Raw genomic sequence first — 19868 nt, forward strand, 5'->3', positions numbered from 1 at the left:
AAAACTCAGTTTCCTGATAAACATGCTGTAGGCCTAATCACTGATGGTGGCCCAGATTGGTCTGTCAATTGTTACCATAATATGTATATTTATGGCAATTTGTGGAAAAGTCTCAATCTAGACTATTTTGGGATCACCCAGCATGCTCCTGGGAACTCGAAAGAAAATCCGATTGAGCATGCCTGGGCTCCTAGGTCAAAGGATTTGACATCTGTTGTACTACCCAGGCATGTTGAATCGGATACAGAGTATGCTGATGATCCAGAGGTAAAGGACAGATTGGACTTCGACAATGCTTGTAAAATAGCCGGCTCGTACTGGAAAAACAAGACGTATGACACTTTTGAGGTTATTCCTCATCCAGTATTGTGTAATGACCAGCCATATCCCCAGAATGACTTCGAGGGAATTAAAGCTTACTTTTCGAAACCAAAGGTAACAGAGGACTCCTCGTACAAGACTGAAATGTTATTTCTTATGTCACATTGCATACGTAGGTGCCATGGATTAGAGTTTGTGAAATGTCAATTGAAATCCTGCGCCCACTGTTCAAGGCAGCCACCAAAAGCTGCAGCCTTCATGTCCAACCTCTACACACAAGGTGGACACAGTTTCTCCCCAACTCCTGATCCGTCTTTCCCAGACCGTTACATGACATACATTGGTATGAAAGGTAATCCAGCTGATCCTGGAAATGTGGACAAAAACTGTCCATCAATTCGGGGTCATTGGGAAGCATGCACCTTTGGCTGCAGCTATGTGTTTTTGTCACCCGCTGACAAAGACAAACACATAAAGGTATGTCACTACCTCCAGAATAGAGCCGAAAAACGGCAATTGCAACAGCAAAAAAGAAGTGAAAAGAAGCATAAATTATCTCAAATTGCTGGAAAATATGACTTGAGAAATAGGCCAACTTGGAGCTTATGTCATTGGCGTCTGATGAAAGATACCAATGGGCATATTGTCATTGGATGTATAGTTTAATAGTTACAAAGCCTTTCAGAGTGCCTTGGTTGGCCTCATATCACTGTTTAAAAACATTGTTTCACTATGTGCATTCATGAATAAATACTGTTTGTATCTTTTATATTACTACTGTCTTCCTTTGGTCTTTTCCAAACCTTGTTCTGTAACGTCAATTTGGATGAAGCCAGAGTCAACTGCCCATTTAGTCTTTTTGAGGGGGGTGGGGGGTCAGAATCAAGACTAAGTGACTTAGTCTCTCTGGCTTCAATATACTTTTGTTACGGTCCCTTACGATGTTTGGTGAAATAGGCCCCATGTACCGGACGCCCAGACGTGAAATCCTGACGTCATCTTTAAATAAGTTGGATCTAGAAATCGACAAGTGAATTCACTCGCAGACGAAAATAATGTTATTCGTCTGAACTTTTGAGCTTGTTAGAATATTTTCTCTGCCGAAATAGGAAATATGACGGCTGCACGTTGGAGAAAGAATATTAATATTTTCGCGCAATAAAGAGAAGACACTTTGAAGCAATAAAAACTAACGAGAACGGTGGATAGAGATAATAAAAAAAAAGTGACCTACATGTGTTTGAATTTCGCTGACAATTACAGATACTTAGTATACAGACAGGCCCGTACGCAGAAGGGGGGGGGGGGGGGGGTCGTCTGCCGAGGTCCATCCGTGGATGTGCAAACTTTTTTTTAAAAGTCCAACGATGTTACAAATCTGCTTTCCAGAATGCAGGAAAATGCATCTGCATTCTAGACTGCATGCCCCCGGAGACCCCTAGCAACTCCGGCCCGTCGATTACGCACCCCCCCCCCCCCCCCACCCACCCCCACCCCCCGCACCCTATAAATTTCTGCGTACGGGCCTGACATAATACATGGGGCAGGGTAGACGTTAGAAGCCATTTAAGTTACGAGTTCTTTCAAAACGTGTGTAACGTAAGTTAAAAGTTTCTTTTGTTCAACGACACCACTAGGGCACATTGATTTATTAATCATCGGTTAGTGGATGTCAAACATTTGGAAATTTTTATATAGAGGAGAAACCAGCAATAGTTTTCCATTGGTGGCAAGGGATCTTTTATATGCACTATCCCACAGCGAGAATAGCATATACCACGGCCTTTGGTATACCAGTCGTGGTGCACTGGCTCGAACGAGAAATAGCCCGACGGGGATCGATCCTAGAGCGACCGAGAACCAGGCGAACTCTTTGCCACTGATGTATGTCCCCTGCGCGTGTTGTAACCTCACAGGGGTGCAGGGGTGTAACATTCTCTTTGACAATGGCCAATACAGCACAAATTGAAGTTTAGAGTAAAATTCGGTGTCCGTAAAATTCTGTGATATTTGTATTTGTATTTTTGCAGTTCTTTACACTGTTTTTGTTTAAACCTTGAATTTTTATATTGATGTTGATCATCACTTTATTTATTTGCATTACCATAGTTTGACACCCAATAGCCGATGTATTTTTCGTGCTGGGGTGTCGTTAAACATTCATTCATTCATTCATTCTGATGTATGTAACAAATGCAAGGGAGTTGAATGTATGTATTTTTAAAACAACGAGTTTAAAATAAGTGGTATTTATTGGAGAGGAGTATAGTATTGTTTTTGTTACTTTATTTTAAAACAAATAGGTAGAAATTAGATGAATTTTTAAACCAGTTTATTTTTGTAACTCAACCTATTTAAACAAATTAACGTACTTCGCTTTTGTTTGTTTTTGTTTCTTATTTTGTTTTTCTTGTTCTTTTTTATTTGATTGTGTTGAAGGGGTTTGTTGTTGTTTTGTTTTGTTGTTGTTTTGTTGTTGTTGTTTTTTTTGTTTTTTGTTTGTGATATGTGTGTTTGTATGTGAGTTGTTTGTACGTATGTGTGTTCGTGTAAAGCTGTATCCTAACCGGACGCGAGCGACGCGAGCGAGCGATTACCTGTCGCTCTCCGTACGCGTGCGGTTAGGATACGGCGAATGAAATCAATGGTTTCTAAAAAAAAATCGCTCGCGTCGCACGCGTCCGGTTAGGATACAGCTTAAGTGTGTGTGTGTGTGTGTGTGTGTGTGTGTGTGTGTGTGTGTGTGTGTGTGTGTGTGTGTGTGTGTGTGTGTGCGTGCGTGTGCAGGGGTGCAGAAATGGAAAATATTTCAATAGCCCGCCGGACCAGAACCAACTAAAATTTACTAGCCCGCCAGAATTTCTTCTAGTCCGCCAGCCTATAGAAAATATACTTTTGTTTAGCAATATTTTGATATCACTGGCGTAGGAAACCGGGGGGGGGGGGGGGGGGGGGGGGGGGGGGGGGGGGGGGGGGGGGGGGCACTTATGTGTGTGTATGCCGCCCCCCAGCCCCACCCACCCCACGCCACACACACTTTTTGGCACCTTCCTACGCCAAGGACACTTGGTTTAAGTTATCAACATCATGTGGCAAACGAACGAAATCAGACCCCAAAAAGTGATTAACAAATCAATAGCCTACATATTGAAATATTCTGATCAAGACTACGTTATTCACATTTCTTTCATGTAGATGTACACAATTCAAGTAGCATCTCGCAAGTATTTAATAGAAGAATCTATTCAAAACACACCGGCAACATACTTTCAACGTAAACAAATCTTTATTTTTTTTAGGAACTACTGACCTTTGACAGGCTCTGTTTCATAGGAATTAGGCTAAATCGGAACCACTATCAAAACGGAACCACTTTTGTTGGCGGAAACGGAACCGATCTGGCTGTAACGGCACCTCAATCTAACGGCACATAACAATGCCTTGTAGACAGACAGCTTGTGTGGTGCCGTTTCAATCAACGCTAGGTTCCAAATTGTCCAATTTGGTTCCATTTTCGTTTGAGGCTGTTTTGGCATGGGGTCGTTTTGGCATGGTGCGGTGCATGTTTTATTGTGTGTTTCGACATCATTCTAAAACGTTTGTTTGAATGGTTTGGAATTCGTGCATGACTGATGCGTAGTCGCGGTGGTTAATAATAGTAAATAAATAAATAAAATTATAATACTGTCAGTCAGAAACAGATAGATCGCCCGTGGGACTGGTAGTTGCATTTTTTAACTCGTCCGTCAGAATGTTTACTCGCATTTGGCGAGCGTGCGAGTACTTTCTGCACCCCTGAGTGTGTGTGTGTGTGTGTGTGTGTGTGTGTGTGAGTGTGTGTGTGTGTGTGAGTGTGTGTGTGTGTGTGTGAGTGTGAGTGTGTGTGTGTGAGTGTGTGTGTGTGTGAATGTATGAGTGTGTGTGTGAGTGTGTGAATGTAAGTGTGTGTGTGTGTGAATGTGTGTGTGTGTGTGTGTGTGTGTGTGTGTGTGTGTGTGTGTGTGTGTGCATATGTTTGCTTGTACATGTGTGTATGCTTGCGTTTTATGTGTTGTGTGTTTGTTTTATGTGTATGCGTGTTTCATTTGGTTTGATTCTGACACGTAATTCAGCAAGGCATCTTCAGTTTGCACTTTCTCACAGACAGGAAAACACATACCCCGGCCTTTGACCAATCGTGGTGCACTAGTTGGAACGAGAAAAACCCAATCAGCTGAATGGATCCAAGCCCCTAAAGCGAGCGCTCAACCGACTGAGCTAAATCCTGCCTCAAATTGGACTGAATGCTTAACAGAACAGGGCCCCGTTTTACGAAACGATCTAAGTGCATAAAGTAGCTACGCATTTAAGGTGATCTTAGCGCTAAGATCGCTTTGTAAAACGGAGCCGTGGTACGTAACTTCACTTGGAAACCGGTGCTGATGAGTACGCTGCCATTGTAAGATATTTCCGAGTAACAGAGCATTTGTAACCACGACTAGTTCATATTAAATACAGTTTCCTGTTTAGAATAGCGGTATCTGTATATATACAAGAAGGCGCGTGAGCAGGAATCTTAGCAGGGAGGGTCTATAGTACTGTTGCGACCGAAGTATATAGATGGGTCGAGTCATGCTCCCCCGGAAAATATATTGAGAACTAAACAAACAAAAAATTGCTTCAGCAGGGAGGGGTTTCGAACCCTGGAACCCTCACCCTGCATTCGCGTTTGACAAGATAGGGGAGGGTTATTATTTTAATGTTTGTAGTAGCCAAAACTGGATTTTTACCTCTTAATAATTTTGTACGTCCTAAAAAAAAGTTTGATTAAGAAGTAAAATGAAGTTTGAAGAATTAAAAACATTAAGACGACCAGAATCGCATTTGAACATACAGACATTAGTATTCTAAACAAGCAAAATATATTTAATACGTGAGTTTAGCCGTTAATGCGGCTTTATCAATCAGAAACATCTTGCAATGACAGCAAACTCAGATGAGTTTCTTTAGAACAGAAATAGTAAATTGTCTAGTATAGCCACACACAAACTACAAAACAAGTGGTATTCAATAAAAAATATGGAATGCTGAAAAAAAATTAAATTCAAAAACGCTGTGTTGAAAAACAAGTTAGCTAATTGCTAATTTCTATGGCACAACATGTAGTTATCGGCTAATACAATGTTGTACAAATTAGCCATTTTTCAAACATGTTCAAGCAAAGAATATTTTCTGCATACTTCATAATTGGCTAAAACAAAAACATTTCCAGTGTTAGCCATAACGCACACAGAAGAGTGTTAAATAAATCTGAAACTCGAAAGTCTGAAACAAAACACATGAAGTGATAAAATGCCTTAATATCACAAGACATTATTAAGTCGTTTGTAACTCTATCTAGTGAGGATGTGCAATATAAACTATAAAAACGAACGGAATACAACAAAAGAAATAATTGTAATACCATTAATTATTTGTCGAAATGTCATTAGAAGTCAACTCGTAAAAATATGTGATTTTTAATTTCCAAAGAAATAAAATAAAACATTAACAACGGAGAAAAGAAACAAGAACAGAAAAACAGAAATGCAAATAATAATGCAACTAATAATGCAAATAACAATAATAATAATATATTAATAATTATTACTGTATCTACTCCATTAACAATAATAATGATGATAAATCAAAGTAAACGTCCAAGCAAATATTGATGATTAGTAGATATATCAAAACAAATAATAACTGAAACAAATTTTAAAGAAAAAAATATACAGTTACAATAATGCATGCTAAATATTGATTAATTATCATTACTGATTATAAATTGTTAAATATATATCTTAAAGGTACTCACACGGCTAAATGGTACCACCAAGCCAGCCACGCTTTGGGTCGCTCCAAAAAATTGTAAATCCTCGTTTGAAGTCTTCTGTATCTCACATCCCTTTTGTGTTGACGATAGTTCAAAGGTTTGCCCAGTAAACTCAACCTCGGGTTCCGTAATCGCGAATTCCCCTGCTTAACACTCGCCAAATCCAAATCCGTATCCGAATTCACACTACCCGTTTTTTCCTCATCCTCCATCAGCGCAAATTCCACCCTCAGCGGCCTGCGCTCCGCCTTTTTCGGACTGACGGGTGGCGTGGAGTCGCTATCGCTACCGAGAAGTCTCGAAGACCGAGAACCGAATCTGGACGTTCCGAGCCTCCGGGAAGATAACCCCGGACGAGTGGCATTAGACTCTTTATTAGATTTCGCGTTTTCCGTCATCTCAGGGTTATTCGTACAGGGATTATTTATTTAATATCCTTCGGTAAGCTGCCCGAACAAGAACGACTCGGAAAACAGCCATTAGAAATCGTCGCGGAAGGCGACCGCATGATTATAATGACTCTGTGAATAGATGCAGTCCGTGGCTGGCCGTGGAACTAGCGGTGTTGGAACCGGCATAGAATTGCATTGAATATGAGATGAGCAGACTCCCAGAGCAATATCGCGTCTCTCTCCCTCTCTCTCTCTCTAGATCCCAGTCTTTCTCTTAATAGGACGTGTTGAGCCACTATTTGTCATTCCAATCGCTTTCCCCGCGAACGCTCATGAATCTTCATTGAAAAACCTTCCATTTTTCCGTTCGGTTTGCGGATCACTTTTCCAAGCAATCAACGATATAGAAAAAATAAAAATAATAATGAATAATGAATAAACACTTTTTTTTTCTCTCTCTCTCTCTCTCTCTCTCTCTTCTTTTCTTCTTTTTTTTTTAAAGAGAGCTACGAGGTTATTTTAAAAACCAAAACAATGAAGTTTAAACAAAACAAATATATAGTACAATGAAATAAAATTAAAAGTAACGCCACACAAATCCAACGCTATCTTTCTCTTAAACAAAAGTTACAACCAGGCGAAACCAGATTTATGTAAACCAGGTATAAATACACCGTATAAATAAACTGTTCGTCTGTTGGTTTTCGTTCGTTCGGCTGAAGCGTCTTCGTTCGGCTGATGAGTCCTTTTTTTCTTTTCTTCCTTTTTTTTTTTTTTCCTTTTTTTTTTTTTTTTTTTTTCTTGTTAAAAGAGGATGTTAATACATCCTGTTTTGATAATGGAATAGCACTGCGCGCTACAAAAACACGTGGCACTGACGAAAGGCCTAAAATGCGGAGAGTATCGGCTGCTCCTCGTTGGCGGTAATCTAACGCGAAGATGCGGCGAGTGGTGAACGGACAGGCGCTCTCGCTATCAGTTGGTTGTTGAGGCTCGGGATCGATGAGTGAACGAAAGGAACATCTTAATCAACGCATTAAACACGTGACAGGAATCACACAACTTACGCGCTGCCATGTTGAACGTCTGCCGCTCATATCATTGCTCATAACATACACCTAATATTGATTGTCGCTTAAATGCCATTACTTATTACTATATGTATTGTACACTGGTTGTCGCTTATATTATTGTCTATAATAATATAAATATATATATATATATTGATTATCACTTATATGAGTACTTATAATGTATACTGTATACTGATTGTCGCTTGCATTATTGTGTGTTTGTGTGTGTGTGTTGGGGGGGGGGGGGGGGGGGGTACAGGCCACATTTTATCTTTATATACTGGGAAGAAAAACGTACATTTTCATCAAGTGGTGAGGGGATGGGGGCGGACACATCGAGTGGGACACAAACGAACATTTGAGTCCTCGAGTGAGACTAGTGCTCTATTTTTCGAGGCAGCATGGCTGACTCCTCTCTTACCCCCCCCCCCCCCCCCCCCCCCCCCAATAAATGTGTCACAGTCTAGACTCCCCTGCAAACATCCCTGTGTATGCGCCTGTTCTTTCTCTGTTCCAAGACGACTCGTATGTCTGTCTGTCTGTCTCTATCCCTGTCTTTCTGTCTTTCTGTCTCTCTGTCTGTCTGTCTCTCTGTTCTCTCTCCTCTCTCTCTCTATCTATCGTCCTTCTCTCTCTCTCTCTCTCTCTTTCCCCTCCCCTCTCTATTTCTCTCGCCCCCTCCCTCTCTTTTCCCATCTCTACCTCTTCCCTCCTCCCTCCCCATCACCTCCCCCCCTCTTATCCCCCCCCCCTCCCCTTATTCCCTCCTCTTCTCTCTTCCCTTCCCCTTATCGCCTCTCCCCCATCCCCCCCGGTCTCCTTCCCCCTCTCTCTCTATCTCTCTCTCTCTCTCTTCTCTCCTTCTCTCTCTCTTTCCCCCTCTCTCTCTATCTCCCCTCCCCACACTCTCTCTCCCCCTTCTCTCTCTCTCCTCCCCCTCTCTTTCCTCCTCCCTCTCCCCCTCCCTCTCGTTTCCCCTCCCCCCTCTCTCTCTCTCCCCCTCCTCCCTCCCCTCTCTCTCTCCTCTCTCTCTCCCCCCACTCCCCCTCCCTCCTTTCCCCCTCATTCTCTTTTTCCCCTCTCTCTCTCTCTCCCCCTCTTCTCCCTCTTTTTCTTCTTCCTCCCCACCCCCCTTCTTTCTTTCTTTTCTCTCTCTCTCTCTTCTCTCTCTCTTCCACCTTTACTCTCTCTCTCTCCCCCTCTCCTCCCCCCTCTCTCTTTCCCCCCCCCCCTCTTCCCTCTCTCTCTCCTCTCTCCCCCTTCTCCCTCTCTTTCTCTCTCTCTCTCTCTCCTCTCTCTCCTCCCTCCCTCCTCCCCTCCTCTCTCTCCCCTCTCTCTCCTCTCTCTCTCCCCTCTCTCTCTCTCTCTCTCTCTCTCTCTCTCTCTCTCTCTCTCCCTTTCCCTCCTTTCTCTCCTCCCACCCCTTTCTCTCTCTATCCTCCCTCTCCCCCTCTCTCTCTCTCTCTCTCTCTCTCTCTCTCTCTCTCTCTCTCTCTCTCTCTCTCTCTCTCTCATTTTTTGTATGTCACTCCAGTTATCATAATTAAACAAAACAATATATAGTAATTATCTTCGAATCTACGAGGAGGTTTTCATAACCGTATAGTTCTGCTTTACAGCCAGTGAATTATATTAAAGGCATATTATCAAGGATGTTTTTGTTTTTTTTTTGTTTTTTTTAATATTTATTTTCCCCAGTCCATTCTGACCATGTCAAGGTTGGGGAGCCTTGAATTCATGGCCTTACATCAAAGTAATACAATTTATATACAAGTACATACATCTAATTTGTTGTATAATAATGTTATATAGTCATATATAACAATTTGATACATAAATGCATTTGTAATGTTTCTGTATAATTTAAAGATTGGTAAAAAATAAAACAAATTGCTATGACGCATATAATGGAAAGGACTGGGAAATATAGGAGAAGAAGAAAGAAGATATAATGGTTAAAACACATAATAATAAATTGATAAATAAATAAATAAGCAAACAAACAAACAAAACAAAACAAAACAAATAAATAAATAAACAAATAAAATAAATAAATATTATCACGGATTTTCTGGACCTCATTTACCTAATTATATGGATTATAAATTAAAATTACATTAATTTGGGATACAAAGGTGGCTATTATATCACCCAAGACGCTTTAAAGCCGCACACCCTAGTTCCATCCAGCGAAAATAAATTATAATTTGGTTAATCTACAAACCTGTAACACACTTAGATCACGTTTTTTATCAAATGGAGTGAAAAAGCAGGTTTTATATCGATAAATACCATGGGAATCCCCATGTCCCAATTGCTTGAAATAATTTTGAAAGTTAGTATTCTGATGTCACCGGTAGATGTCGCTCGAAGCACAACGATGCCTACGTCACGACAAATTTCACAGAGTGCGCACAGACTTGGGGTGCGTTCTTTTCACCTCCCTGGACATGTTCCAACTGTTCTGTCCTGGTTGTATCCCCTCTCCAGATATCGTAAGACTTGGCAAAATTATTGGTTTTAAGGGTTTGTAACGTTTTGTATTGAGACACTTACTTCTCTGAACTTTATTGTTACTGAAAATGTTCACGAACTGTGAAGAAAAATCTCACAAATGAACAACAACAAATCGGATGTTGATTGCGCGAACCGTGCACGAGAAAACAAACCGAACCAAAATGATAACGGTCACGTGGTATACCAACGTCTGTGACATTGAAATGGAAATATCCCGTCTAAAAATAGATTAGACCTTGTCTGCTCAAAGGTTTTTTCTCAAACATGCGTTCGTTTTTGAGAAATAAGAAAAATGCATTTTGTGGTATTACAAAAACCGGGATTACCAGGATTACCAAAAAACACTTCCAGGTCAATGGAAATGTATATTCTAAATAATAAACGGTAAGTAAAGTGCAATTTTATTTGTGAAAAAATGGGTTTAATAGCGAAAAACAACGCCGTAATGGTTAACAACTAGCCGTAACTAGGGTGTGTCCCTTTATTGAACAACGGTGAAACAATTTTCATTTTCGAATTTTGGAACTCTTCCATTAGAAGTCTATAAAACCAACTCGGTCACATCGCATTTGCGTTGTTTCTACAATAATATAATAATATTCAAGTCCGTTTTAACACGAGTACTTCTCCTCTTTATAATTTTAAGAGTTACTGTTACTTATAACTTATTACTTATATAACGACGCCACTAGAGCACATTGATTTTTTTTATCTTATCATCGGCTATTGGACGTCAAACATACGGTCATTCTAACACTGTTTTTTAGAGGAAACCCGCTATCGCCCCATAGGCTACTCTTTTATTTGCGCTTCCCACAGGCAGGATAGCACAAACCACGGCCTTTGTTGAACCAGTTATGGATCACTGGTCGGTGCAAGTGGTTTTACGCCTACCCACTGAGCCTTGCGGAGCACTCACTCAGGGTTTGGAGTCGGTATCTGGATTAAAAATCCCATGCCTCGACTGGGATCCGAACCCAGTACCTACCAGCCTGTAGACCGATGGCCTAACAACGACGCCACCGAGGCCGGTTTACCTAAAAGAGGTTTACCCATCATCGCAAGTTCATACACTTGGACAAATCACTAAATATAATCAAACCAAGTCCGATATTTCCAATGGATCGAACTGTTCCAAAATTGTGTGCTAAATCACCGTTAAAAAATCCAGTTTTATATTGGCTCATATAGACTGGATGCGGCGCGTGCGTGCGGGGGGGGGGGGGGGGGGGGGGGGGGGGGAGAGGGCGGGACGTAGCCCAGTGGTAAAGCGCCCACTTGATGCGGGGTCGGTTTAGGATCGATCCCCGTCGGTGGGCCCATTTGGGATATTTCTCCTTCCAGCCAGTGCACCACGACTCGCATATCAAAGGCCATGGTATGTACTACCCTGTCTGTGGGATGGTGCATATATATAAAAAAAAAATCCCTTGCTGCATTAGGAAACATGTAGCGGCTTTCCTCTGATGACTACTTGTCAGAATTACCAAATGTTTGATATCCAATAGCCAATGATTAAGCAATCAATGTGCTCCAGTGGTGTCGTTAAACAAAACAAACTTCTGATGCGTCTGCGGCTTCCATAATACACCATGGGCCTAATTCACTAAACTCTCGCAACTTTGCGATCTCGCGGTGCAATGCTAAAAGACTTGCAAAGAGGATGCTTTGTTGTCTAGCAGAGCGTAAGGAAGGAAGAAAATGTTTTATTTAACGACGCATTCAACACATTTTATTTACGGTTATATGGCGTCGGATATATTGTTAAAGACCATACAGACATTGAGAGAGGAAACCCACTGTTGTCACTTCATGGGCTACTCTTTTCGATTAGCAGCAAGGGATCTTTTATATGCACTATCCCACAGACAGGAGATAACACACCACGGCCTTTGATGTACCAGTCGTGGTGCACTGGCTGGAACGAGAAAAAGCCCGATGGGCCCACCGACGGGGATCGATCCCAGACCGACCGTGCATCGAGCGAGCGCTTTACCACTGGGCCACGACCCGGCCTCAGCAGAGCCTAAGAGACCTTTGTTAAAGGGACATTCCTGAGTTTGCTGCATTGTTAGATGTTTCTCTTAAAGGGACATTCCCGAGTTTGCTGCATTGTAAGATGTTTCTCTTAAAGGGACATTCCTGAGTTTGCTGCATTGTAAGATGTTTCCGACTAATAAAATAGTTCTACGATTAAACTTACATATTAAATATATTTTCAAGTTTAGAACATCAGTGTCTGTATATTCAATGTGTTTCTGATCGTCTTGATATTTGTAAAAAGCCCAAACTGGATTTTGTCTTCAAATAATTTCGTACGTACGAAAAAATTGATTTTAGGAAATAAAATTAAATTTAACCTAGTACAAATATTAGAAAGACCAGAAACACGTTTAATATACAGCCACTAATATTTTATGCAGAAAAATATATTTGATATGTAATTACAATCGTTAAAAAGTCTCTGTTAGTCGATAACATTTTTAAAATTGCCGCAATTTGGCCCCATACATACGATTATTTACTTGCGGCTGACCGAATGTGCTTTGTAGACGCACGCATCGCACCTAACCAGAGAGGACTAGGTTTTTGTCTCCGACTGTCTGTCTCACTGTTCTTCCGTCCGTCCGTCTGTCCGTCTATCCCACATTTAATTTTATGGACTTTTCTTAGTAATTCCTCAAGATATTGAGATGACGTTTTGTGTGTGGCTTTCTCCTATAGATCAAGTTTGACTTTCATGGCGATTTAACCAAGATGTTTTGTGCATGACTTTGTACTATAGATCAGGTTTGACTTTCATGGCTATTTACCCATTTGGGACAGAGTTATGTCACTTGAACTTAGAAGATACGAAAATGTGTTTGGGTTTGGTATGGCGCATGAATTGTTTTAGCGGTACTCCAGAAATTCTTGTTTTAAATATATCTTAATGTTTTAGGCGTTAGACTACCATAGAACCATAAGCAGATACTGAAACTGAGCACACAAAAAAACTAGTTACGTGGAATATCAAACAAACCGTTGGTATTTATGACGATGAGATGTGGCTGTTTATTTATCCTGAACATTTGGTTCTTTCGTTAAGTTATCGCCGACATGTACTTACTATATGTTTATGCGGTGTGGTAATAGCCTCAAGAATATATATAAACAATAAGTATATACAAAACAAAAATTGCGGGTATATTCATTTCTTTTCTCTTTGTTTGTTTGTTTATGTTTTATTTATTAAGTATTTTATTTATTTATTTATCTTCTTTTTCTTCTTTGAATCACACAGAAAATAGCTTAGCTAAGAATGTCTCAGTCAAAGAAACGTTTGTTTATACCGACACCTAGTCCAGTGGTAAAGCACTTGCTTGACGCGCGGACGGTCTAGGATCGACCCCCATCGGTGGGACCATCGGGCTATATTTAGTTCCAGCCAGTGCACCACGACTGGTATATCAAAGACCGTGGTATGTTCTATCCTGTCCGTGGAATGTATTAAAAACAATATGGGGTCTGTAACTTTGGTATATACACCCATTACTACATATGTGTCACCTTAAATGAAAATGTCAGGCCGATGCGTCAAATATGATTTAAATAACAACAGATTAAATTTGTTTTTAATTTAAACAAAAAATTACGTACAATTTTGAATCTGTTGCCATGTTATCAATATAACAGTATATCAATGACCTATGTGCCCAACAGCTGTATGGAAGGTGGCAAATATTCATATACAACTGGGCGTGAAATATCAAAGTCATAGTTGTTAAACAATTCCATAATCAGTAATGTTATAGTTTTTTAGGGCCATCCGATATATATATATATATATATATATATATATATATATATGTGTGTGTGTGTGTGTGTGTGTGTGTGTGTGTGTGTGTGTGTGTGTGTATGTATTGATGTATGAATATCTATATATTGCATGTATGTCGAGGTTGACTGTTACATACAGTACATAGATATTAACGCACTGGCGCAGGGGATAATTAAATCCTTTCTGGCCTCACAAATTGTCCCATGCCGTTGCTGGGACTCGAACCTGTGGCACCGAATCGCCCGCAAATTGCAAGACTAACCACGATGCGCTCTGAGCTATTGAGGCATTCATAAAAGGATGCCCTGTATGTATGTATGTATGTATGTGTGTGTGTGTGTGTGTGTGTGTGTGTGTGTGTGTGTGTGTGTGTGTGTGTGTGTGTGTGTGTGTGTATGTGTGTCTCTCTGTATGTGTCAATCTGATTAAAATTAGCTCTACTGGTCTCACCAGTAGATCTAACAGCATTGCGTAGACTCCCATGTCCAGTTGACATTTCATCTATAAATAACAATTTAAATATCGACCAATTACACTTCGCCTTTTATAACGTTATTCGGGAGCATAAAAATTCTAAAAATATCAGTCGAGACTATTTATGCAATAGGCGAACTTGTTGGTCTATTTCAACATTGAAAAAACAGTGGGAAAAGTACAGTAATAAACTTTGGATTGTATACTAGTGTAAACAGGTTTTATGGCTATGCCATCACAGGTTTGTTTTCGTCTTGAAACGAATTTTGTATAAAGTTTTATATTGAAATTAGTTTCCGGCATACTTCGTAATTCACCCGAATCATTTCGTATACCCTCGGCATAATCTCGAATGTTTTCAAATTCTTTTCAAATCACTGGCAACCACCAATCAAAACCTTACTTACAGAATCATGCCAGTGATTTCAAATTAATTTGAAAACATTCCGAATTATTCTGAGGGTATACGATATGTTTCATGTGAATTACGAATGCCTTATTTAGACCAGTAGAACTAATTTTAATCAGATTGCTAACAACACGGCGTAGTCTCCAATGTCCAGGTAACATTTCGTCTGTAAATAATAATTTAAATATTGACCAATTACACTTCGCCTTTTATAACGTTATTTGGGAGCATACAAATTCTAAAAATATCGGGCGAGTCTATTTTAGTGGCCGCAGTACAGTGAACCATACCAATACGTACGGGATGGGTTATCAGTCTTCAATTTTATATTAAAAATTATTTATTTTATAAAATAAAACATGTTTTAAGGCATTCCTAATTCACAGGAAACATGTCGTATACCCTCAGGATAATTCGGAATGTCTTCAAATTATTTTTAAATCACTGGCATGATTCTGCAAGTAAGGATTTGATTGGTGGACTTGAGCTCCAACTGGCTGGTGTTAGATCCACATGTAATAGTGGAGCTAATTTTAATTTGTGTGTGTGTGTGTGTGTGCGTGTGTGTGTGTGTGTATGTGTCTGTGTGTGTCTGTGTTATGTGTGTGCATATATGTGTGTATGACTCTCTCTCTCTCTCTCTCTCTCTCTCTCTCTCTCTCTCTCTCTCTCTCTCTCTCTCTCTCTCTCTCTCTCTGTCTCTCTCTCTCTCTCTCTGTGTGTGTGTATGTGTGTGTGTCTGTCTCTGTGCGTGTGTGTGCGTGCGTGTGTGTGTGTATGTGTGTGTTCGCTTTTCTTTTGTCGGTTAGTATAGTTTTAGACACCCTCTATTAGTGTCAGATGTCTGGTTATTGTAACACCCAGTCTGGGGAATGAAAACAAAACGTATATCCAATTAGCAAGACATTTGTGTAATAGGAACAAATATTATTTTAGTTTCCTTTAATCCACTCGGGCATGAGTGTGAGTAATTCTTTAATCAGAGAAGTGTTCAAGTACGCGTGTCGTGTACACTACCTTTAACTTCGCCAGACAGTTCTCTCCTAGACAAGGATTAATCTATTTGTGTTGTTTTGTTGTTCTTCTTCTTCTTTTTAGCTATTTAAAAAAAAGAAGTTAAAGTTTGTTTTGTTTAACGACACCACTGGACCACATTGATTAACTAATCATCGGCTACTGGATGTCAAACATTTGGTAACCGACATAGTCTTAGAGAGCAAACCTCTATATTCTTTTCCATTATATGCACTTTTCCACAGACAGGAAAACACATCCCACGGCTTTTGACCACTTGTGGTGCACTGGTTGGAACTAGAAAAAAAAGAAGAAAACAAAAGGTTGAATGAATCCACCGAGGTGGTTCGATCCTACGACGAAAGCACCTCAGGCGAGCGCTCAATCGACTGAGCTAAACCCCGCCTCTCGCTATTTTATGCCTATATCCAGTTACGGTTCAAGCACGCTGTTCTGGCCATACGCGTCTGGTACCTTGGCTGTCTGTAGGTACGAGTGTTAACAGTTGCTGGTTAGTGAGAGAGAAGTTGTTTTGTTTAACGACACCACTAGAGTACATTGATTTATTAATTATCGGCTATTGGATGTCAAACATTTGGCAATTTCGACGTATAGTCTTGGAGAGAATAGCCGCTACATTTTTCTTTAGTAGCTAGGGATCTTTTATATGCACCATCCCACACAGGATAGCACATACCACGGTCTTTGACATACCAGTCGTGGTGCACTGAGTGGAGAAGAGAGAAATGGCCCAATGGGCCCACCGACGGGGATCGATCTCACACTGACCGCACATCAAGCGAGCGCTTTACCACTGGGCTACGTCCCGCCCCTGAGAGAAGTTGATGCAGTGGATGGCAGCCTGTACCGGAATGCGAACCCAGTACCTACCACTATTAAAGACGATGACTTGACAACTACACTACCGAGGCCCATTCAACAAACCGGTAAATATGTTTTCTTACACCCCCGTTGGTGTGACCATCATTCGTTATTTATGATATCACATGACAATAACACATATTATATTAAAGTCGATTTTAAAGAAACGTGATGGGATGCTCCCAGGTGATAACCCGGTTGCCACAGCCATACCATCCAATGCAATAAGCACAATGGAAATTTATTGATCTTTGATGTAGAAGTTAACCAGAAACAGACTGCTCTTTCGTGCATGTGATAACTGCAATCGCTAGCGCAGTAAATACGTTTTGAATGAATGAATGGATGAATGATTAACGACACCCCAGCACGAAAAATACATCGGCTAGTGCGTGTCAAACTATGATAAATGAATACGTTTTGATGGTAGGACGTTTACATTTATTTTATTTTATGTAAGATATAGAATTCTACATTCGTGTCCGTTACATTGGCGTAACCAGGATTTAAATGTTGTTGTTTGTTTGGGATATGTTTTTTTGGGGGGGTGGGTGGGGGCCTATGATTCATGTAATAGGGCGACAGGAAAATATATAACGTGGTGGTGGGGGGGGGGCGGGTATTGGAGAGGCCACTGCCCCCCCCCCCCCCCCGCCCCCCATGGTTTCACCTCTGGATATGTCATTTTCGTTAGATTCCATTTATCTTACAACTCGTTGTTTGGAAACGTGTCCAACTCGCTTTTGCTCGCTAAATATGCCTCACAGCAGCTCGTTGTCACGTAAATGGTATCTTAAGGACACGATGTAATATTCTCTGTTTTAAAAATGCGATCCTGCGAGCTCTTAATTTGTTAATATGGAACCAGTTTTGGTTTGTTTAACGACACCATTAGCAAACACTAATTTATTGATTATCGGCTATTGAGAGAAGAGACCCACTACATTTTTGTTATTTTGTTTTTCATTAGAAGCAAGGGATTTTTATATGCACTAGCCTACAGACAGGAGAGCACATACCACGGTTTTTGATATACCAGTGGCAGTGCACTGGCTGTAACGATGGAAGGAAGGAAACGTTTTATTTAACGACGCACTCAACACATTTTATTTACTGTTATATGGCAACAGACATATGGTTAAGGATCACACAGATATAGAGAGAGGAAACCCGCTGTCGCCACTTCATGGGCTACTCTTTTCGATTAGTAGCAAGGGATCTTTTATATGCACCATCCCATCAAGTTTTAGTTCAAGTTCTTTATTGCGTTAAGTTTTCCAACTTATCAGCATTATAACAATGAAATACAATATTATGTACAATAGTGCGGAACAATGGTGGAGAATGACTTACAGAAATACATACACATATACCGATAAAACAATCCATCTATATCTATATATAAACAATCGGCAATATGGGTTACACAAATATAGATATATTAAGTTGTTTGTAGTAATAGCATATCCCTCATTTTGTTCGCCTGTATTAAGTATTTGCCAAGGTTATTCATCTCCTTATTGTTTGTAGTTGACAATAGCTGTATTAGTTTAAAAACACTGGGGTTCTTGGAGTAGTATTTCTTTATAAATCTATTTCTTAAATTTTCGTATCGTGGACACAGAAGAATAAAATGAAACTCATCCTCAATCTCATTAATATTACATACTGTACATACTCTTTGTGTTCTCTCGATATTGTTGTACCTACCAGCTTCAATAGACAGGATACCACGGCAGGATACCACGGCATTTGATGTACCAGTCGTGGTGCACTGGCAGGAGCGAGAACAAAGAAATTGTCTAATAGGCCCACCGACGGGGATCGATCTTAGACTTACCGCGTATCAGGCTACGTGCCGCCCCTTGACTGTAGCGAGAACGAGAAATTGTCTAATAGGCCCACCGACGGGGATCGATCTTAGACTTACCGCGCATCAGGCTACGTCCCGCCCCTTGTTAATATGAAAAAAAGTAAAGTTTGTTTTGTTTAACGACGCCACTAGAGCACATTGATTTGTTATCTTATCATCGGCTATTGGACGTCAAACATATGGTCATTCTGACACTGTTTTTGGAGGAAACCCGCTGTCGCCACATAGGCTACTCTTTTTACGACAGGCAGCAAGGGATCTTTTATTTGCGCTTCCCACAGGCAGGATAGCACAAACCATGGCCTTTGTTGAACCAGTTATGGAACACTGGTCGGTGCAAGTGGTTTACACCTACCCATTGAGCCTTGTGGAGCACTCACTCAGGGTTTGGAGTCGGTATCTCGATTAAAAATCCCATGCCTCGACTGGGATCCGAACCCAGTACCTACCTGCCTGTAGACCGATGGCCTGCCACGACGCCACCGAGGCCGGTTTGTTAATATGAAGACACACTATCCATAGAGATCGATGTCACACTTCCCGATTCCATGTTACGTAAGTACTCGTTGCTGTAATGTTTCCATAACCAATTATTACAGCGGCGAAACGGCAGCCATGTCAAAGTAATTAAGCAAATATTTCTTTCTTTTCCTTTCATAATTGGACAACTTTTCATGCTTATATCCAATTAAGGTTTAAGCACGCTGTCCTGGGCACACATCTCAGCTATCTGGACTGTCTGTCCAGGACAGTGGGTTAGTTGTTAGCTGGTTACTGGTTAGTGAGAGAAAAGAGGGTGTAGTGGCCTTACACCTACCCAATAAGCCCTTAAGTACTCGCTCTGGGTTGGAGCCGGTAGCGGGCCGCGAACTCTGTACCTACCAACCTGTAGTCCGATGGATTAACCCCTGCGCCACCGAGGCCGGTAAAATTGGACAACACGTACAGGTAATTCGATCACGAAGCAATTTCACACAGTTGACGTAATTACATAATTATTCATTCCGAATTGGTAGCTTTATTGTAACTGACAAAACAATAATTTAAAAATATTCACGATTTGACCCCGAAGTTTAATAAACTTTGTCAAATTTATTATTATATTAAATATGCCATAACCCCATGGGTAATTGCAACTGGCTTGGGATAGGAATGATTACTTTTTTTTTTTAAACACACATTTTATTTTTGCCAAAAAAATATACATTTTGTATGCATAAACACAGACCCTGTTTTACG

The 19868-nt window shown here is 40.6% G+C and overlaps 1 protein-coding gene across 1 annotated transcript in view; it reads right to left on the bottom strand.

Moving 5' to 3' along the window:
- The window catches only part of LOC121378044 (potassium voltage-gated channel subfamily KQT member 1-like), a 199338-nt gene extending 192543 nt beyond the window's left edge, over positions 1 to 6795 (bottom strand). The window contains exon 1 of the mRNA XM_041506141.1: positions 6158 to 6795. Coding sequence (XP_041362075.1) covers positions 6158 to 6573 — 416 coding nt within the window. The 5' untranslated portion in view covers positions 6574 to 6795. The remainder of the gene's footprint in view (positions 1 to 6157) is intronic.
- Between the last annotated feature and the right edge of the window lie 13073 nt (positions 6796 to 19868).

This window comes from Gigantopelta aegis, chromosome 7, assembly GCF_016097555.1.
Source record: "Gigantopelta aegis isolate Gae_Host chromosome 7, Gae_host_genome, whole genome shotgun sequence".
Lineage (NCBI taxonomy): Eukaryota > Metazoa > Mollusca > Gastropoda > Neomphalida > Peltospiridae > Gigantopelta > Gigantopelta aegis.